The sequence below is a fragment of the Emydura macquarii genome, unplaced genomic scaffold (assembly GCF_026122565.2).
Source record: "Emydura macquarii macquarii isolate MOO-44397 ecotype Brisbane River unplaced genomic scaffold, CSIRO-AGI_Emac_v2 contig_18, whole genome shotgun sequence".
In the NCBI taxonomy this organism is placed as follows: Eukaryota; Metazoa; Chordata; order Testudines; family Chelidae; genus Emydura; species Emydura macquarii.
In genome coordinates, this window is record NW_027130155.1 from 2186843 (window position 1) to 2209825 (window position 22983).

The 22983-nt window shown below is 39.4% G+C and overlaps 1 protein-coding gene across 13 annotated transcripts in view; it reads left to right on the forward strand.

Moving 5' to 3' along the window:
- The window catches only part of VEPH1 (ventricular zone expressed PH domain containing 1), a 173046-nt gene that overhangs the window by 15517 nt on the left and 134546 nt on the right, over positions 1-22983 (forward strand). For 9 of the 13 annotated variants that reach the window (XR_010919613.1, XM_067547631.1, XM_067547823.1 and 6 more), the window contains 4 exons: positions 9360-9650; positions 10715-10786; positions 12906-13121; positions 20371-20545. Coding sequence is in view for 12 of the 13 variants with exons in the window: in XM_067547631.1 (XP_067403732.1) it covers positions 9513-9650; positions 10715-10786; positions 12906-13121; positions 20371-20545 (601 nt within the window). In the remaining variant the exon portion in view is untranslated. Of the gene's footprint in view, positions 1-4082; positions 4173-9359; positions 9651-10714; positions 10787-12905; positions 13122-20370; positions 20546-22983 lie in introns of those variants that run through there. The other 4 variants (XM_067547044.1, XM_067547382.1, XM_067547126.1 and 1 more) reach the window with 4 other exon arrangements.

Below are 22983 nucleotides of genomic sequence, written 5' to 3' on the forward strand. Positions count from 1 at the left end.
CATAATCTTGTCCATGGCTTTAGAAGCACACAGGAACTCTGTGTAATGGGTGTCTGGAGCTTATGATGGACATGACATATCTCAGGATTTTGTGCTGTATGCTCAAACTACTTTTGAAGCCGGACATATGTTGGTGTGCATTGCTAAGTAACTTCCCCCACAAGATATCCACAATGTTAGCCGAATATTTTCAGAAGTGGCCACAATTGAGTGCTTCTATTTTTGGATGTTCTACCTGAAGACACCTGGGGTCTGATTTTCACAACTTCAGGTGAAGGCAACTGAGGATAGTCTGCACTTTTGAAAATCAGGCTCCAAACGTCTCAAACCAGGCACCCCAAATCAGAAACCACTTAGGAAAATGTTGGCCTTAGTCTCTCTCCTTTGTATTTTTTCGTTTTTGCATGCTCCAGTTGCTTGGGGCACAATTTAGTACATAGATTTAAGATTTCCCCTTTCTGCACTGTTTTCAATGAGATGGCACCATCTGGACAAATTTAGCATTAATACTTTCATTATACATCCTTTAAAAATAAAGACTGGTTGCAATTCTTGCAAAATTTGCTTTGCTTAAGTTTAATATTAATTCTAGCCCATCCCTCTTCTATTTCTAATTTATCAATCTCTGTAGAATCTGAGCACCTAAGACAACATTAAGACTCACCGTTTGTTGTTAGTTCAGAGTAAATCTTGTTCTTTGCTGCACTTAGATCCAGTTGATTTTGTATTTGGAATCTTTATTTTTTCTCTTCTATTATGGGATCAATTCTTTTGCATAGAGGCAAGTTTTGCATCCAACTCTGAAACTGGTCAGGCTAGGTTTCATTCTGATAGTCTCTGATAAGGAGTTCTGGTAAGAATGCTGTGCTTTCAGCTACCAAGAGATCACCTTGGACACTAATAGCTTCATGGTCCCACCTGTCTCAGTGAGTTATGAAAAGAGAAACGGGTCCTAAAATACATTAAAATGAACACTAAAATGAGGAGTAGGACTTTGATTTAGATATGAAATGCACAGGTAATTAGTGGAAAAAGCAGAGCACCCAATGTGATGTGTCTGGCATTTTTTTCTGCTTACTTATTATTAATCATGTTTACTACGGTAGTTGAAGGACCAACCAAAATAGGGCCCCATTGTGCAAAGTACTGTACAAACACAGAGGAGTAGGTGGTCCCTGCCCTCAAGAGCTTACAATCTAAATAGATAAGATGGAGGGAAGGGTAGAACACAAAGCAGAGAGAAGAATGTGATGGCAGCAAATGGCATGTTTGTCCCACAATTATATATTTTATTTTGAGGGCAGAGGAGGCTACTTAGATTCTAACTCACTTTATAACAAATAACAGAGCTAGATGAAATAGCATCAAGAAGCTCATGAGGGGTTGAGGAACCATCCTCTGAGGAAGTATTACCAACCAACCTGACCCTACAGGAAATGTTACAATAGTGGCCTATGAAACTGGTTTCCTTCTACAGAGAAGCAAAGAGAATAAAAGGCTGTTTTTAATCACATGAATATGCTATGGTTTTCTCACATTAATAAAAATTATCTGTTAATATGTAGCGAACAGCATAAGCTTATAATGAGAAAGAAGTGCTTAAAATCTCTCCTTTATAAGAGCTGAAATGTCCTGCATGTTCTAAATCTTTTCAGCAGTGTTACATAATGAAAGTTTTAAGGAGATTTGCCATAATTAGATGTTAAGTCACTGTAGCTTATTGAAAAAGTAGCCTCAATTTCAGATAGCTTACTGTAAGGAAAAGTCTTCTGGCATTGTCCTTAATATGTTCTATAAAAACTGCAAAATGGAATCTGAGGTAGGGAGCTAGACCATTATGAAAGATTGACATGCCTGATTTTCCCTTTGTAGAGATACAAATCAGGAGTAAACCCACTGAAGTTATTGAGAGGAGAATAAGGCCTGGAATCCTTCTTGTAATCTGGAGACAAAAAGAAGGTATACGGCCAGATTTTCAAAAGTGAGCTGAGCTCTTCTGAAAATCTTTCCACTTATTTTGGTGCCTATATGGGAGCTAAGCTCTGCTGAAAATCTGGCCCATAGCAGATGCAGAAACCTTTCCAAGTTTCTGGACTATGCCTCAAAACATCATTTTCCTCAGAGAGAGGAAGAGATTTAGAATCTTCCATTTGAAACAGAGTGACAGTGTAGCTGAGTAATATCTTGTGCTTTGATGACTAAAACATATACACATACACACATATCAGTTTAATCTCTAATTAGTTATAATATACATTAATTAGAGACCAAACTGATATGAATGTGGGAGGATTTCCAAAGATTGTTGCAATAATATTGGCTTCTTGCACTATGGGGCAAATTGTCTGTTGGTATAATTCCCATTGACTTCAATATAATTTCACAAGCAAAGTATTTGGCCCTATATGTCAATAGAATAGTTGTCTTAAACTATGTTTTTTAACCATATTCTCAGTTAGGGGCACAGAGTGGTCTTCTGGTTGGCAAAGAGGAATAGTTCAGGACTCTCTGTGTCTATTGCAGACCTCACCACAGACTGATTGTGTGATTTTAGACAAATCACTTAATGGTTTTGTGCACCAATTTACCCAGTTGTAATATGGATATAATGATTGTCCAATCACACAGGACTACATGGTATTATTAATTATTTTATTAAATTAAAACAGACAATGCTTGTAACCTTCCTGCTCTGAAAATTCAAGTACCTCTGAAGAAGGGTAGACTCAGTGAGTTGCAGGAAGGGACTCACTCCACTAATTATCCATTAAGGAGATACAGTGGGTGAAATCCTAGCCTTACTAAAATCAATGGGAGTTCTGCTACTGATTTCACTGGGGCCTGAATTTCATAGATTTGTAGATCTTAAGATCAGAAGGGACCATAAAATCATTTAGTCCAGTGTTTCTCAACCTTTTTGATACCAGGGACTGACTTGCTGCCTTCCTAAACTGCATCAGGGAGATCTCCCGACTGGTCATTGAGAAACACTGATTTCTAGTCTGACTTCCTGCATATCACAGGCCCTTAATGTAACCTGGTTAGCCCTGTATTGAGCCCAACAACTTGTGTTTGATTAAAGTATATTTTCCAGAAAGGCATTCGCTCTTGATTTGAAGACATCAAGAGATGGAGAATGAACCACTTACCTTGGTAGTTTGTTCCAATGGCTAATCACCGTCACTGTTAAAAATTTGTGTCAAATTTCCAATTTGAATATTTTGTGGTTTCAACTTGCAGCCTCTGGCTCTTATATCTTTCTCTGCTGGATTAAACAGCTCTTTAATACCTGGTGTTTTCTCCCCAGGAATGTACTTATAACCCCATTTTTTTCACCACCTATGTCTTGAAGAGCTGATCACCATTTAACACATTGTTGCTAGCTTAGATTTGGTTCTGCTCCCACCCCACAAGGCAATCTTGGGAAGTTATAATTCAGGAGCATTGTAGGTGAAATATCATTTCCAAAAGCTCCCAGGGAGGGTGCTTGTGTTTCAACATATAAGATCAAAGTGAGTGTTCACGGAGTGGCGAAGGACAGCAGGCTTTTCATGACTCATGCATTTCTGTAGGTTGTGTGCAGAGATTGTGTGATGCTGTTTATTAAATTGCTGATAAAAGCTCAAGCAAACTTCAGACCCTTGTTTGTATTCATGAGCTGTTTTATGGAATGGCCACATTTATTCGTTGGGATAGAAAAGTTTCTCTCTAATTGTTTCACTTACTTGTTCTCTTTCTTTCAAAAAGCATAAGCTTACAGGGGTCTTTTTACATTTCTCCAAGGGAAGGATAGCTTTCCACTAACACAGAGAGTTCTGTTTTCTCTATTAGAAACAACTGCACTCAGTTTGACTAGGCTTTGTATTTTGTCCTAGGAACAGTGCATTTCATTCAGATAAGGCCCCTCTGCATTTAGGTTCATTCTAGTCACCTGACCAAGCCATTGGTAACTTTTAGGCTGCTTTAGTCTGCATTCCTTGAATTCCATACTCCTGGCACTGTAATTAACAGCTTCAGGTTCACTGCTTAACAGTAAATTCCATAACTTTCCTCTTGTTATGCCCTTGGAAGCTGCCTGTTGTAGCACAAAGGCAAAGCTGCATATCAACTCTGAGTTTCAACTCTGCAGCTGTAAGTGCCACTGAAGAATGTCATTGTGGAGTCACGCACAGGTAAAAAATCAGTTTGTATTTGTCATTTTGTGTATTTTCATCTTTAAATGTAAGAAATACTGAATATGAATGTGGTGGGCCTGCTTCTCCCTTCATTCATACCAATGTAATCTCATCGACTTCTATGTAGTTACTCCTGATTACCCCACTGTAATTCACAGGGAAATCTAGTCCATTGTGCTTTGATTTTGGCTGATTAATTTGTACATGTTTTACTAGCTCTCTTTCTGTTTTTTTATAAACAGCCCAGAAAAATTAAAATGCTGTGTGTTGGACTTGTTATTTAAGTAGAGACTTGTTTCACTGGATTATTTCCTGTGAAGACCTCAGTGCTCTGCATCAGTTTTGACCTTTGTTTGACATTTTACAATTGTTTCTGGAAAAAAAGGCACAATGCTAGTATAAATGAGATTATAATTTAGCCCTGTACATCGAATTACAACTATAAGTGATCTGAACAGGCAATAGGTTGTTAAGTGTGAACTGTTTACTTACAAGTTACAATGCTTCAGAGTTCAAATTTAGGTCCCACGTGAAATGAGTTTGTGTGGCCTTGAGTCTGTATGATACACTGTGGGAGACATCTTACTGAACCTCTTGCTCTTAGAATCAATGAGGATTCTTTATGACAAGAATGATTAAGTGTACTGATAAAAATTTGCATTGGAGACAGCGTGTTGAAACTGCATTTATGTTTTTTTAAATCCATACAACTTGAAGCATCTTCCATAATGTAACCTCTCCATATTTTTTTAAAATGCCATTTAATGGTGTATCAAAATTAAATTAAGTGTGTATACAATGAGCAGGCATTTCCAGAGCCCCCTTACGCAGGATTGACAACTATTCTAAATGGTTGTATCATGCAGGTCTGACCGATCAGTGTACTACACATAGGAATGAGAAATACAGTAAAAAGTTTCATATTTGACCATATAATAAGCACATTGCTTATGCATGGGATTCTCTATGCTAATTATATACAGAGGATGCTGCAGGCCTATACAGCATATGTGCCTTCATTAAGATCTTGCTCTTCTCCGTCTTGCACACATGCTTACACGTTCTGAGCCCATGAGTCAAAACACTATCCCTGACCTGTTCCAGTGCCTGGAGACTGCTGCAGAGATTGAATTCCCTATGTATCCCTTGGAGAGTTGCACTTTGGTTTCATCTCCTGGTTTTTTGGTCAAGGTGTATGTACAGAGTGGACATGGAGCCTCTCAAATAAATTATGGAGAGGGATCACCACAGATTGAGATGAGAAAGTCTTGGGCAAGTAGGAAGCATTCTCAATATTGCGAGAACACAGAATAGATTTATCCATAAGGAGGAAGCTGGATGGGGTCAGGAGCTGCAAAACCTAAGTCCAGCTTTGTTTTGAGCCATGCTCCTTACAACCTATATCTAGCATGTATAGCTTTCATTTGAGGCTCAGTCCCCATCACTTCTAGAGGCTCTGTATGGCAGACTGCTAGCGGTGATGCAGCTGCTTGATTTAAAGCAGACACTGCAGGCAAATATGGTTACACTTGAGTCCCTCCTTTTGGCTGTTACACCACCTTTCTTATCCATTCTTATTCATTCTTTGCAAGATTCTGTCTTTACCACGCTTATACTATGTGCATTTCTCTTCAAACTTCCAAACATGTTAAGACATGTTTTTCTTTCAAAGCTCAGAATATTCACACTTCCCCGTTTTCATATTTATGGGCAAATTTTACGCAGTTACATTGGTATAAATCTAGAGTGTGCCACTAAAGTAATTTATACAAATGTAAAAGAGAACAGAATCTCACCCATAGTCTTGGTAGCTGTTAAGAGCTAGACTCAGAAGACATTTGCTGTGTGTAGCAACAATAATAACTTTATTAAACCTACTAACTCATGAACAATGCTACATATTCTTGTATCTGTAAATTGCACTGTTTATATCAAGTATCTGTGTAATCTATATATAGTGATATATCTTTTATATAGTACTCCCGCAATGGTAGCCATTCTTAATTAGGCTGAAGTCACCTCACTTTGATTATTTTATGAATTTGTTCATTTATACATACATCTATTATCAACATTTAGGCATATTTAGTTATGTTGTTTGGGATATAGAGGAGTCTTTACAGCATGAAACAAGAGGTAGAGTCCAGTTCATAGTTTCTCTGGTGTGACTTGGAATATTGTGTTCATTTCATGACACCCGATTATGAGATGATATTGACAAACAGGGACTTCAGAGAAGAGCAGCATAACTGGTAAAAGGGCTGAAGGAATTTTCTAATGTGAAATGCTTTCAAGAGCTAAGTATGTATAGCTTCAATAAGTGATTGCTGGCAGTGTGAGATATTATAAGTCTAAGTTATTTGAAAAAGGGAGAAGAATTATTTATGCAGTGGGGAATAACAAGGACTAATATAATATTCCCTTACTTTTATTTTATATAAATATCAGACAAACTTCTTGACAATGAGGTCTGTTACATTGTGCAATTGTTCTCCAAGGGAAATGGTGGCAGCCCCATCATTTGGAACATTTAAAACTGGACTGGACATAACCAATTCTCCTTTGGGTGTGGTATCTGATAGATAATCTAATAGTTCATTTTCATACCTAATTCACGCATTCTGTTGTGCCAAAGATCTATATGTTAAAAGAGTCACCAAGTCAGGCCTGGAGAAGACATTGTAGATTCACATATTGTAGAGATCTTACAAAATTAAGACTCTATTTCAATGACAAACAAGGGTGTCTTAGGTTGTTTTAGCTTAAAACATATATCTGTAGGTTATCAAACTGTCATTTTTATATGTAACATAGAGAAAATATTTGAAAATATTTTCTTTGTCATCTCAGAAAAGACTTCATACTATTTTAAGTGGGCCAATAACCTTTCTTATAAAGTCTGTGTTCAAATTACTGGGGTCGTGATGTGTGTTTTAGTTTCCTCTTGTGATGATGAAATTTGAAGGTTTGCTGCTGTTTGCATATTTTTGAGTGTTTGTGAATGTTCTTTATTCCTCATGTGGTTCGTTCCTTTCTCTGTGTGATCTCAGTCACAAGGATATTTCTGTCATTGCAGAGCTGCGGTTCCTGCCTCCAGCTGTAACTGAGATATTGTAGCTTTAGGACATTTGCCCTTATTCCTGCTTACTATGATTTTATCACTTCTGTGTGCTCAGAGAGCAAACTTTGGCTCCACTTGCTCCAGATCCTTTCATAATTCAGGCATGTTGCAGGGAGCAGTCCTGGAATATGTCACTGCAGTCACACTGCCTCAGTTCCCCTCTTGGTTCTCTAATCAACTCACATGCACCCAAGAGTTTTAAAATAATGTTCCCTCCTCTCTTGGGCTCTAATTTATTAAGTCCTTATAAAATAAATACACTGTTTCTTTAGACCTTCCAGGCTCAAACCCTTCCTTCCTCAGGCCTTCCAATTTACCCTTGTTTCAGGGGTTCAGGCTCTGGCTCTCTCTGTGCTCCTCAGTTCCCTCTGACCTTGGGAGCTCTGCTGATCCCAGTCTGACCCCTGGACCTGTCTGAAGAGACCTTCCCCCAAATCTTATCCTAATCCCAGTCCCTGTGCTCTGTGGTGTATTGAAAACTGTATTAAAATTGCAAGCTGTCACTTTCAATTTTAGGGTGTTTTCTTGGTCCTGCTTGCAGATTAGGGAGCTCTGTAGGGATGCGCGTGATCTGGTCCTACCTGCTGTCAGTTTGCAGATAGCCAGCCTGGAGTAAGGTGGATTGTGCCCTCTCTGTTTTAGAAAACAGCTTGCTTTGTCTTTCAGTTTTTGGTTCCTTGTGTGTTAGGGTTCTGGACTCTAAGAAATAAAATACTGCTACGTTGCAATGTCCCAACACAGTTATTTATGTATTTATCAAATACTCTGCATGTATGCTATGACCATAACACACTCAAACTCCTTCTCCTCTTGGAGCAGGGTCTCCACAGCCCTCCTTTGTGGGGCTGTGCTTGAATCCTGCCCCAGCCCACCATCATCCTAACTCTGCTGCCTGTAGGCTTTCTTTGACTAAGCTAAGAGCACTTACAATTCTTAGCAGGAAGTCACATGAAGATCCTTCCCAACTTCTTCCTAAAGATACTATGCCTTGGAACAGAGTTGGCTTGCCTCAGGACTCCGCTGCCCTTAAACGGACAGACCAACCATTTACAAACTCTTGAATGGCCACACTGAAATCAATGGGATTACTCATAAAGTCAGGTATTGCTCAAGCTGCTTAGTGGTATTCGAATCTGGCCCTTGTATCAAGTGAAATCTGTTATGGCTTCTTAGTGAACTGTTCTTGCTGCACCATGCAGGTTAACAGCACCAGTACCATCTTTTCTAGTCTATTTCTTATACCAGGCTCTTCAGTATGGTATCTGAACATCAAAGATATCTCTCGGTTTATCCCACTGATCGTGATGTCCTGCAAGATTCAGGTAATTTCCCTTCATCAATAGTAAATAACAGCTAACTTAAGATAGGCAAGACATAACCAACCATGAAATATTTAAAATATTCCTTATGGAACTTTGGACAGTTCATGTACATAAGGATTTGTCTACAGCTGATGTATGTGGGAAAAGGATTCTTAGCTCATCCTAATTGCTGGTTTTTTTCTTATAGTTCTGTTATGAAATCCTTACTCACATGCACAGTCCCAATTCAACATAACTGAAGATTCACAACCTGACTTTCAGGGTCCAGTCTCTCCTCCGGTTCAGATTTGCGGGCATTGTTCTTAGCCTGCCTTACCCGTTTGGTGCCTAAAGAGAAGGAAGAGTGTACATGTAATAAAACATACACACACACATCCTTCCCTCTGGGGAGAGGGAAAAAGAAGAGTAATGTGACAGATGTTAGTCATGGCACTTAATGCCCTTTTGGAAGGTGCTCAGATATAATGGTGATGAGGACAGTATAACAACCTGAACAGAATGAAACAGAGGTCTTCTTTCTTCATAACTATCTCTGTAGGCTCTGATTCAGTAACATGCTTAAGCACATGCTTAACTTTTCTGAATACTCACATTCCTAAAGTTAGGCAGGTGCTTATTAAATACTTCGTTGAATCAGGGTCTAAGTACCTTTCAAAATCACTCATTTAAAAATCTTTGGTGAATCACAGGATGACATTCCCATGTTTTTGCTAATATTGTGTGTTTATTTTTTCTCTACAGATCATGGTGGAAGAGGTCTCAAAATGTGCGAAAGATTATTGTACCCAGTAAACTGATTGCTGACTAGGTTATGGGTCGCTACATCACCAGCCTCATTTGACTGAATCACATGGTACAAGCAGAGATTTGTCTGATTGGCAGAACACATAAGCCATGCATCATCTGTTTGGGTTGGTTTTGGGACAAAAGGACCTTTCACGTGCAGGGGATCTATTCTCCTTGGATGATGCTGAGATAGAAGGAAGTCTGTCAGAAGCTCTTGAGCAAATAAAAATAATTAGTTCATCTTCAGTAAGTAAGACGTTCTCCCTCATCCTTCTGCATGAAATAGTGCATCATGCAAACAAAAGTCAGAAAACAATGACAGAATAAGCAGAACACCAAAAACAGATAATAAATCTAACCTTTTAAAAACCACAAAAGCCCTAAACAAAATGTCAGATTCAAAGACTTCAGGTCTCACATTCAATTCTCATTTGTTTGAATTTTATTTTAAGAAAAATAATGTAAACTGATCTTAGTCACACTTCATAGTTAGGGTCCATTTATAGTTTGAGGGTTACAGGCACGCTATGGACATGAAAGAAATAAAGAGTATGTATGCAATAGGGGAAGAACATAAATGCCAACATTTCATTTTTGAGAGGAGGACACCCAGATTAGCAGCCTTTTAAATTTTGTTTTCATGGAATTGCCTCTGGGAAAAGGAGTCTCTGCACTGGTTGTTTTCTCAGCTCCATTACAGCATTTTATAAGTTCTGAAGGAGACAGAGCGGAGTAAGAAATAAGAGGTTGACTTGGTGCTCAGCATTCTTAGTGAGAGTAGCTTAAATTTATTGTATTCTGAGCCACCATTTTACTTCTTCAAGTGTGCTCTCTTTGCCATTTTGTCTTCTACTCCTTTATGGGACTCCCAGAGCAGCTGGCAGACAACCTACCAGCATGGTCCAATATTGATCTTTTGTTAATCTGACCAAAAGAGAGCATGAAAACTAGCACACTGAAGGGAGTTGGGCCCACAGGCCAAAGGATGGGTATTGATTGGAGGACCTAAGAATGAATGGGAAGTGCTCACAGACACAGTCATTCCTGGACTATAAATTGCTCTCAAACAAAGACATAGGACACTTTTTTCACCCACCCTCTCCCTGGCAACCTTGTTTTCTCTCAGTCCATTCTGTTTTTAGCTTTTCACCTTCTCTCAATTTCACCTTTCTTTCTTTCTTTCTCTCTCCCTTCTTTCTGTTCTCTTCTTCTAAGTTTTCTACCATTCCGCCTCTCACCCACCCCTCCTCTCATATGAATAGCTTCTTTTAATTATTTGATAACTTATTACTTTGGTTATGTTATTATAGAGTCAAACTTCCCTCCTTCCCTGCCACATTGTGATGATGCTGAATACAGCTGCCAAAGTACTGCAGGAGTTGGTAGGAGACAGACAAAGATAAGATACTCTGAAAGCATATTAAGAAATTATTGTTTATCTGTTTAGATCTCCCTGACTCTTCTGTACCATAGATTCATATCGTTTAAAGCCAGAAGGGGCCATTAGATCATCTAGTCTGACCTCCTGTGTGTCACAGGCCACTGAATTTCACTCAGTTATCCCTTCTTTGACTCCAGTAACTTGTGTATGACTGCAGCATAACTTGTGTTAATGCCTGAGTCAGTCCAATCCATTTCTCAATTATATTTCAGAGGGGCTTTGAGCCTGTGCCATTTCACAAACCCTTAAATCCCTATAGTTGACACTTTTGATTGGAATATATACCATCTTGCAGAAGAGAAATTGTCAGGGGGTAATAAGACCCTAATATATTGAACTAGCAAATGCACTTTTCTGGATGCATATAATAATTAGTGATTTTAAATGGATTTTGGCAACATACAAACCTCTAACTTTCAGAGCTTTTGAACTCACTGTTGTTTGTGGCCATGGATGCTTTAACTCATCAATTAGGGAAATCATTGTACAGAAACCATTCTTTCCTTGGGTCATTTTTTTGACAGCAATTACCTTTGCACATTTTTCCGGAACATTATTCAAATTAGTTTAGCTCTTGACTCCACTTATTCCTGAAATATTTCCACTAATGTCATATTATCAGCATTTCCAGATATCCCTTCCATTATATTCCTCTGAGACAAAATGACTGAATTTGCCCCTGATACTTTGTGCTAAACTACTAAACCATGCTAGATCCTAAAGAACAAAAAGATTTCTTGTGCTTCTAAATTCCCTAAGGCTAATTCCCACTAGAGGGCATCAGTGCTCAGTGATATACTTCATTTTTGCTGTGGAGCAAAGTTTCTCACCATTTTTAAATTCAGAATTTAAGCAGACAAGGTGAATTAATTTCTCCCATGTGTGTGGAGAGACTCCTAGAGTCGCAGAAATGAGTGTTCTGCCGTACATCTTTTTATGGCAAAAATGCAGCTAGTGAATATAAGTATAAACTTGAGTATGAAACTCTCCTGCTTGCTTTTCTGAGGCTTGATGTGTTCCAGGCCAACACTTTACTGGCTATCCATATTAATCTACTTCTGTTTTTATCAAAATTGTATCTTAAAAAATAAAGCAAACTCTTTTTAACAAGAGGAGAGATTTCCAGGACTAACAAGGAGGAAAAGCCAAATTGGAGGACCAGGTACATGTTGTAGGGTAGGTCAGCTGATCACACCAAAAGCTTAACACATACATCCAATGTGCTAATTTACACCAGTGTAAGTCTGGAGTAATTCCACTGGATTTAATAGAGGTATTCCAGAATTATATTTCTGTCAATGAATGTTGAATTTAGCTCAAATTCTTAAGCCTTTCCATGTATAGCTGGTAAAAGTAACATATCTTTCGATGAATACTTAGCTTGTTTTTGGGATAGAATACTATAGTTTAGTATGAGAGTTAGTTGCTGCATGTACTGTGTCTGATTCTCCATTGTAGTCATTTACACTAGTGCAAAATGGATGTTTTGGTAACATTTTGTACCAGATGTAAATAACTATACAGCATGCAGGGATACAGAGAATTAGGTGTACTGAATCAATTTCTGTTCTTAGTTACACTAGTGTAAATCTGAAGTATTTCCATTTGCATCAGTGAAGCTAAATAACTGCATAATGTGACTTATTTTAACTCCTGGATGTAATTTTTTTAGAGCTGACATTTTAAAGTTTTAATATTATAGTAATATACAAACAGAAAAAATCTAAACAAGGGATTTCAGGGTACATGCCCTTGGAAGTCATAGCTTCAAAATGGGGAATACAAAAATTCACAATCTTAATAATTTTATCCATATATTTTTTGCAGTAGTAGAAATTATTCCATTGTGTTTGATTACAATTTGGAATAGTTAAAGAGCTATATTATAACATGATTCAAATTTTGTTCTCAATATTCTACTTATTTATCATAAAGATGACAGCAAGAAAATAGAAAGTTAAGTTAATTTGACATCTTCTGGTTCATTTTGTGGCATTCTTTAGAGGATGACACTTGGTTTGCACAGTACAATTTAAAAACTTGTATTTTCTTTAAACTAGGACTACCAAACTAATGACAATGACCAGGCAGTGGTGGAAATCTGTATCACTCGAATCACTACTGCTATCAGGGAGACAGCATCCATAGAAAAACATGGAAAGGCACTTGTGGCTCTCTGGGAGTCGTGTTTAGAACACAATCTAAAACCTTCCGGAAAAGATGAGGACACACCACATGCAAAAATTGCATCTGATATCATGAGTTGCATCTTACAGGTAAGACTGAATCACAAGAAATGCCCTGTAATTCACATTCCAAGTCTTTGGTGCCAGAGATAAATAATAGCTATATTTAGTCTTTCTGGGGTGTATTGGAATGTTCAGATTTGTTGAAAAAGCGAAGAATTGGAGCTTTATGTTAATTTATACTATTAAATGTATATGATGTACATTGAGGCCTACTAAATGTTTTGGCAGCATCCTTATCTTTTGAAATTTCCTGACTTTTGTACCGTGAATTTCTCAACCTTAATGTTGCATGAACCATAGACATTTGGAACTTACATAAAAGTTAAAGGGTAGTATTATAGAAGCAGTAGTAGCTGATGGGAAAGACATTTCATTCAAAACCAGTTATCTTCAAGGCACTTACGACTCTTTGGAAAAAAGTATCATTTGGAGAAAAGGTTGAAGAGGATACTTTAGCTGATAGAAATGCTGTCTTTCAACAATGAGGGTCCCATTAAAGGCTCAGTTGCGATGCTGAGTCCACATGCAATATGGGAAACTAATTTATGGGCTACATTCTGATCTTGAACACACAATTCAGATTTTGATCCTTTGTCTTCTTGGAGAATCTTCATCCTATAAACAGTTGGTTTTGAACAGTGATGTTTTAACTGAAGCAGGTTCCTGAATGCTGCTCCTCTAGAGCATATAAATTGTCATGGGACTCATTTGTAAAAATGTTGCTGTGTAAATAGGTAAGTGTCAATAATGGCAAAAATACACACAACTGGCTGGTTGTCAACATTCAGGTGCCTGCTTCGGTTAGAACACCCAGCTATGTTCCATGGTGTGAAATGTTTCTCCGGTCAGAAATAGGGTTAAAATCTGAGCAGTCATGCTCCTATTTGTTAATGTATCCTGATAACTAGAAGTGTCAGTTTTTCTATTATTTACTCATAATATCCTCTGCTCTGGGAAATGTATATTGCTGGGGGTGGGTTAAATATTGTAATAAATCTGCATGCTTACTAGTACTGTTATTTTACCTCACAGTTTGCCTTTTGGTGAGCTAGCATAAGCCCCAGAATAATGAGGCAGGCCCGAGTTCTGTGAGCAAAGCAATTGTGCCTGTTTACCAGTAGAGAAGGGTACAGGAACCTCCCCCCCTGCAACTGTACCAAACGTTTCCCTCTCTAGGTGCAGAGGGGTGGGGGGAGGTAGAAGCAGACACACTCTTGAACAGCCTTCCCCATTCCCTTGTGGAAGGAGTTACATCCTGTGGGAGTGTGTGTACCCTAACAAACACACTCATCCAGCCACCATACTAACTCTGCTACCACACCTGCCCCTTGCCCTAGATGGCCTGGAGAGAAAGGATCAGCAGAGAGCACCATAATGTCTAGAGAAGAGGTAAAGGAAGTAATATCCTGAGTTTGGGGTACCAGGGTCAGGACAGAACCAGAGGCTTTGTATGAGTCGGAAGAGAAGGTCGGGTGCAGCACCCTGTCTGAGAGCTGGGACTGACCAGCTAAGAGCCAGGAGTAAGGAAGGAACAACTGAGTCAAAGGAGGCCAGCAGCAGCAAGAACATACATGTGCAGCAGCTGCCTGCACCTGGTCCTGGAGTAAAGCATGTGTGGAGGGCAAGAAAGAGGACACTGTATGGTGGAGGGAGTGCCAATAAGACAGAAGAACCCTGGGAGGCGCATGACTGATTTCTGCAGTTAGGAAGGCTGGGTCTGGGGACACCGGTCCAGTGCCTGGACTGTGGCCCGGCCCTCTACTTGGGCTCCTTCCCCAAGGCACCACCCATGCTCCATCCCCACTTCACCTCAGACCCCCAGATCCCCCCCCCCCGGCTCAGTTCCTTCACCTGAGGTCCCCACCCACTGCTCACGCATCTTCTTCACCCGTCCCTTGAGTCACCACCGCCCGCCATTCATGCCTCTTTGCCCCCTCCCCACTGCTGTTCATGCCTGAGGGGAGGGGGCGAAGAGGTGTAAGGGGAGGCGAAGCCCTGAAGGAAGAGGCGGATCGGGGGCCGGAAGTGGAGCAGCGTGGATGAGGCTACGGGCTCTGGCCCATCAGGAGTGGGGCAAGGACAGGGAGTGGAGGGCATTAGGGGAGCTTCTACTGGTGTGTGGTGGTGGCTGTTTGGGGAAGCTTACCCAAACCCAAGCCTCTTATACTTGCTGCCCATTGAGACATGAGTTAGCTCTGGCATGTGGTGGAATCTACAGGCCAGGGTTTAATTGCCCCTGAGAGGGATGGGCTACGGGGGAGTAGCCTAGATACCAGCCCCAACAAACCCTATGGAACAGCTACCTTTATACCTTTCTGTGACCTCTTGGTCTAGGTTATGAACTGTTGGCCTTACCCTGAGTTCCAGCTGCTGAAGCCATTGCATCCCCTTTATTTGTGCCCTTTATTTCTGGTAAAATAATCCCAAATTACTTATTCAAAATGGGAGACTATTAATGGGGACCCACCAAAGGCCATAATCTGTACAGCTTGGGGAGGGAAATTGCAGTAAAAATGAGGAAGCTGAGACAGGTTGGGATGGAAGAAAGGAACTGAAAGTCTGACAGCCTGTTACAGGAGAGGGAGGGGAGTTGTCTGTGAAGTTTGTTTTATGGCTACCTCCTATATGTGTAGTTTTCCTTGGCTGGCCCTTGCTGAATCTTCCCAGAAAGCCACTGTTGCCTTGGCCAGTCTTCTCCATTTGGTTTGAGTCGCCCACTTCCCGCAGCACTGAAGTGTCAGCTCTATTTACTGCATTTTTATTGTTATTGTTTTATTGTTATTTCCAATTTCCTTCTGCAATGACCGACCAACATTGCCAGGTTTAACTCAAACTTGCTTTTAAAGGAACTTCTCTACATCTGCCCAGCAAATACTGGTTGTTGGCACTGAGGTATATTCAGGTGTGTGTCTCAGTCTTTCTTCATAATAGCTGAAATAACTGTACTAAAGGCCTCAGTGTGTTACTGACTACCCCAGGCTACTGCTCAAATAGTTGCCAAAAGGTCGCCATTATGACATGTCCTTAAAACTTCTTGAGAATAATCATCTAGTTTGGCTCTTGGTTGCAAGTGTTTAAAATCCAATAGAGACCAGAAAAAAGTTATAGAAAAAAGTACCCCAAATCTTAATTGATTTCAATGAAATAGCAATTTACAATCCGGCATATGCCCAGTTCTGTACTTTTTGGTTCCAAAACACTGGGAATCATTCCAAATGAATATTTACAATGAGGAAAGAAAAAAAAAATCTACCTGAAGCCCCGTGTTCAGTGGTGTTGATCTTGTCTAGAAATATAATTCCTGACATCAGCAGAACAAATCTCCATTGTCTTAACTCTGCTTATTATTATAACATTGTCAAAATAAAGCATTGCTTATTTCCTAGTGAATTGTATTTGTCAGCATTAAATTCATTCTATTAGTTAAGAGCACACACCATAAGGGCCTGCCTAAAAACCCACTGAAGTAAATGAGAAGACACCTATTGACTTCAATAGGCTTTTCATTTGACCTTTAGTTAACATGTTAGATACAGATAATATATTTTGAGATTGGAAAAAATATTTAGTGAGAGTTTGCTCTATCGGCAGGGGTAAAGTGATCTGGGCTATATTGTGGCTTTTTTAGCCATATTCAATAGTGGGGGAGAAGTGTGGAAGGTCTGTTAAGCAGTTGGAGTTCCTGGAGGTGCTTGTCTGGGCTGACTCAGCCAGAATTTCTCTGGCGCCTCTGGGGAGCACACACAGGACCAAAAGCTCTGCTGCTCTTTTACAGAATGCAATGAATACTGGTTAAACTCTGCATGTCAGTGAGGAGGAGGCTGGGGCACTTCCCCACCAATAAATGATGATCAAATCCAATTGTTCTTAGAATTTGATGGGTCTTTCTGTAGATAGTTCAGGCAGGCTTTTATGGTCAAATAGCTGACAATGCACATCTGAAAGTTTGTGATGTGCCAGAGTTTGCTACGTCCATAGGATATGCAATCCATCCTTTGCTGTATTCATTTTAATTTTTTTATTTGTATAAAAGAAAATCACTCCGAATACATTTAAAAAAGAATCTAGGCTGAGAACTTTGACAAATACATATGCTGCTCTTAGAATCACAGCTACACCATGTGTTCTTTTTCAGAAGAAAGAGTAATTTGAGTTTTTATACAATACATGAGGGACAGTTGGAAAAGTAATGAATATCTCACACCTGGGTTGAATGTTACATGTTTTGTTGACATTAGCAGGAGTTGGGTCCCCAAGGTTTGCAAACTTTGCTACATTATATTATTGAAATCTGTTTTTCATTGTCACCTTCATATTTTCATAAGTGAACAGTCATGTACAGGTATTTATTAGGGGCAACTGAAATCTTACTCTGTGCTTCCATTTGAATTACATTTTCTCAGACAGCTCAGTAGTTTATCATCCTTAGTGTAGAGAGCTATCCAATCTCCTCTGTTTTCATAAAAGAGCTACATTCCAGCCAAGGAGCCAGATCTTATCTGAAGTGAATGGAGTTGTGAGGATGGGGATGAGTGTATAACTTGAAGGCAGAATTTGTCAGTAGCCCCTCCCAGTCACAAGTAATGGGGCATTATGTGGATTTAAATAGGCTGTGTAAAAACTCCATTAGTTTTAAGGACTTTTCCTAATATACACACTCTTTTGTCCCCAACAGGTTGTCCTGGCACTTGGGGATTGCTGGAGCAATATAGACACCCTGACCACACTCCTTTTCCTTGGCCACAATTCTTACAAGACAGTGGCAGTGTAGGAGTGCTATGGCATTCCATACTGCCTGAGGACATCTAGCATAGTGAATCCTCATGTGGCCAGTTAAACCTGGTTGAGGGCTGTTTTGCAGCCCTTGAGCAACACAAAGCAGTCTTAACAAACAAGGGAGTCTGATTAATTGGGCCCAATCCTGTTCCCATTGGGGCTATCAGCAAAGGTCCGAATGACTTTACTGGAAGCAGAAACGGGCCAAATGGAACTATGTGGATGGAACCACAATATTTTTTTATCTGTTCACATGTATAAATTTGCACTTAAAGATGCTCCAGATTGAATTGCATTCAGATTTCTTTGGAGTGTATTTCTTTTTGTTTTGTTACTGTGCTTGTACAAGAGTCTAGCGCAGTGGGGCCCTGATCACTGGTTGTGGATCCTAGATGCTAACAAACTAACAACACACAATTAATAATAATAATTGGAAAGACAGTCATGCACTTCAGTATCAGAAAGATGTTGAAATGTGAAGGGAGTTTAGAGAAAAGCCACAATGTGTATTAGGGGATAGAGGGATAATCAAGGGAAGAATAAAAGAAAGGTAGAACTCAATTCAGTCCTTAGTTACATGGACACAAGTCTTATTGACTTCAGTGAGAATTTATGTATGTGTACTCGAATGGAAAACATAATTTAACAGTAGATGTGTATAGCTTGGCTAAACATTTACCATAGGCTGTTCTTGGTGTTTTCAAATATCTACAAATATTTAAAGACTGCTATATCTCTTGTTAAGATCAAATTCTGGGTACATGTGCAGCCCCCACTGACTGAATTTGAAGTTGTGCGCACTTTTTGGAAGACAAGAGTTTGGCCTTAAGGAGAGAGAGAGAGCACACTTGAAATATTTGTAGATCGTTTTTAATGCCATGGATAGGAGTTATTTGTGAGGGTACCAGAGGGTACAATGAAATTGTATGGAATTATAAAAGGAAGACAGACTGAGTATCAGAAAATAATTCCAGATGGTAAATTGATGAAATTAAATCTATGGAACAGTCTTCCAAGCCTACCTGTCATGTATCCCTCATTTCAAGGGCTTTCATTCTAATCCCAAAGTTACCTATGCTCCCCACAAATTGGTGCCCATTTACTTTTATTGTTGAAAATTACTTACCTCAAAAATAAAGACTCATGAAACTGGGGTTGTGGAAAAAGTCATTAACACAAAAGCAATAAATCCCACAGTGTTTTTGGTTTCCTGCAGGGATAATTTTTATACATCACTGATTTGGGGGCTTTGTCACACGTTGCAGCCAACATTTCTGGCTTGCCAGGTATGCTTCTAAAGAAATGGTTGGAAGCACCATTACCTGGACAAAACACAGACAATATACCATACTGTAAGTAACAATCCTACATTGGCAGTGGGATGAAGGAGGGGGACCTAACCTATTTCTGTTATTCTTTGATTAGTGAGAATATTAACCATGACATTCTTATTGATGAATGCACTGCAATGTCAATAATGTTCTTTAGCTGATTTGTGGGTTTTTATAAACCTTTTTTTTAAATACAATCTGAGTCCTCTCTGAAGCAGGGTTCTTCTCTCAGTGCTTCCAAAACAAGAGATCCTGATTGCATGCTCAATCATTCCAGTGTAAATCAGCTCCACTTGACTCAGTGAAGTGACTTGGGATTTGTACTAGCATAAATGATAGCAGAATTGGATGCAGATTACAAATATGTACATTGTCTCACACCTGGACTTTATAACATTGGATGCTTATATTTTGAGGAATTAAGGATTTGTCACTTTGACAGCACTAGGACTTTGTGCTGTCCTAGTCTATGGCTTAGTCTTGAATTTAGCAGTTGGTGTTCAGCACCCAGTGCAGTTGCACCAAAGCAAACCTCTAGTAAAGATGAGGAAAGTCACGATTTGCTTTGTTGAAGACTTACCCCTGCTTGAAATCAAGATAATCTACATCCCCACAAATTGCAATTTTCCTTGTTTGCAAGAGTACAGGTGCACTGATTACTGGCTACTGACTGATGAAATTGGGGCTAACTTCAGTATAGACAAGGCTATAGTGTACAGTGAATGAACTGAGGTGATATGCCAATGACTATATCATGTTTGGTACATTGAGCTAAATAATTCATCTCTCAACACCATATTGTACTCTACACTCCATCCATTTCTTCTGCTGCAGGATGAAGTTACTCATTCCAGAAGTGATAAAATACTGTATGTTATAACTGTGAACATTCTAGTATCATTCTTACTATCAGTTACATGTATGTTTATTACTCCAGTTGTTGAAGTTGGAAAAAGGTGCATTAGCACCTAGATCTGCAGTAGTTTGACATTTCCTCTCTTACTGTTTTCCCTCTTTAAAACCTGACTTTACCAAAAAGTAACCTTTCTCTGTGTTTTATACATTTTCTTGATCACCTGATTTCTGGTTTTTAAATTTTGTCAGCATGAAACTTGATTTTAATAATTTTTCAGCTGCTTATTTTTCTGTGTCCTCTCCTTTTTTCACAGAATTACAATCGACCTCCAATAATGGCTTTAGCTGTCCCAGTGGCAGTGAAATTTCTTCAGAGGGGTAACAAGGAACTGTGCAGAAACATGTCCAGTTACCTGTCCCTGGCTGCAATTACCAAAGCAGATCTGCTGGCTGGTCACACAGATGCAATTGTGAAAAGTGTTCTTCAGGGTATGAATATTTTGATGATTCTGCTATGAGATTTAGGGCCCAATCCTGCACATGGATTTATCAGGATCAGTCCCTAAAGGTCTGAAAATTTATCTTCAGCAATGGAGCATTTCTAAGATTAAAACTGGTGTGATAGCATGTGAAAGGCTGCTCCAGCACCATGGCATATCAGAAGTTGGATATAGGAACAGGGCAGTGGGGAAGAGATTTTCTTGCACGTTATTTTTTTGAGGTTTTAATTGTTCTATTGTATTAATGTATGTTGTCTGTATTTAATGGAACAAAGTATATGGAGATGGGGTTTACAGAGTTGTTGGCTTTCCACAGCTTATTGAAATGTCTGGGTTTCTCTTCTATGTGGAGGTGTGTTCTCTGGTCCAGAGCAGATTATTTGGGATGACATTTGACCCAGGAATCTGACAGTTTGCTACACAGCAAAGATTGTTTGTAAATTTTATTTAATCAATGATTGTAGTGCTAATGACTGAACATTTTATAATGCAGATATGTTGTTGGGGTAGAAGTTGATCTCAAAGCGGTTAGTTTGTAGCTAGAATAAGCCATGTTGGCAACATGGCACACCCGTTCACTAGATGATACCACTGCGTATGTGTTAGTGTGACTAGGAGGCACAAAACTCAAAGATAAAGGGGAAATTACCTTGTCTGAATCCTTCTTACTGCTTTTGTGTTACTGCTAGGAGAAGAGAGGAATGATCTGGCAGCTGTATAGTGTTCGGGAATTATTATAGAAGGAATGTGCAGAATGGATACCACAGCTTTTTTAGCATATGATTTAAGGAGAAATAGATGGAAAAATAAGTTCAGGGCAAACAGGGTGTGCTTAACTCCAGTGACAAACAGTAATTGCTTTGAAGGAGGCTTTCTCCAAGGTTCACTGTGATTCTAATCTTACTTTTCACTGACACCTACATTTAATATAGAAGAGTCCTTGACAAATTCAGCTGATTACCTAACACTATGCTTCCATTACTCTCCACTTCTGCTCTCTGTCCTTCACCTGCTTCTCTGCCACTGTCACAAGCATTTCTTAGCCCTCTCCCCTCCCTGAGTCATGGGTCTGCTTCTCTCCTGCTGTACCCAACTTCTACCTTCATTCCTCTCTCATGGGGGCTGATGGACTTTAGTGGTGGCCTTGGGCCTAGTCCAGCTGTGAAAGTCATTGCCGCAAAATATTATTGCAACAATGAGCTTAGTTGGATTCAAAAGGGATTTTGAACTTTGTGAATAATAATTATATGCTTAGTCACATGTTCAAAGGTTAAGAATCCTGAGGGATATTAACCCTCTTCAGTTCATAAGACAACCAACAGCTTCCCCAATAGGCATGTTATTGCCTACTTGTCCATTGTGGGAGTTTTATTCTTTCTCCTAATCATTTTGTACCAGCTACTCTTGGAGATAGCGTATTGGACAAGATGGACCCTTAATACGGTGCAATGTGAAGTTTCTTATGTTTCCACCTATATAATCACATTGAGCCATGCTCTTTCCATCATACACACTGGACCCATCAGCCACAGTGAAACTAATAGTATTCTTTACTCTCTAAGTTTCTTGTCCCATTTTCCTCTCATCTATAGATTCTAATTTTTAAATTTATTTCCCTGTTCCTGCCTTCTTCCTTAATCATCTTGTAGTGATTTCTGAGTGGGGGAGGGAGGACTTATCAGAAACCATAAAGCTTCACAAACAGGTGATATGAATGGAAGCATCACAGGCAAGGTGGTGGTGCAGGTAGGTATCAGAACAGATACTGTCAGAGGTACACAAAACTAGGAAGGGAGCTTAAAGGGCCTACTTTGCATAGACCTCACAAAGCCAAAGCCCAGTTTTGGATTTTCCCAGATACTATCCCTGTTGGACTGGGAGATTGTCTGCAAAGCTGCACCCCTAAACTCTTTGGCATCCCTATAGCCTTAGAATGCAAATTTGGGAGTGCAGTACCCCTCATGTACTACATGTTTCAAGGTCAGAGTAACAAATAAAGCTATACAAGCCTTTCCTTAAGAAACCTGAAACAGAATGCAATTTATCAGGAGGTAATAGTGACCATAATATATTAAATTTGACATGTTTTCAGGCGGAGGCGGGAGAGGCGCAATAACAGAGAAGCCCACCTCAGTAGCATTTAACTTCAGAAAGCATCAGTCAAAAAAGCTAACAGAATGTTAGGAACCATTAGGAAAGAGAGAGATAATAAGACAGTAGATATCATAATGCCACTGTATAAATCCCTGGTATGCCCACACCTTGAGTACTGCGTGCAGTTCTGATCGACTCAGCTCTAAAAAGATATATACTATAAATGGAAAAGGTACGGAGAACGGCAATAAAAATGATTAGGGGTATGGAACAGCTTCCATATGTGGAGAGATTAAAAAAGACTAGGACTATTCATGTTGGAAAAGAGATGAC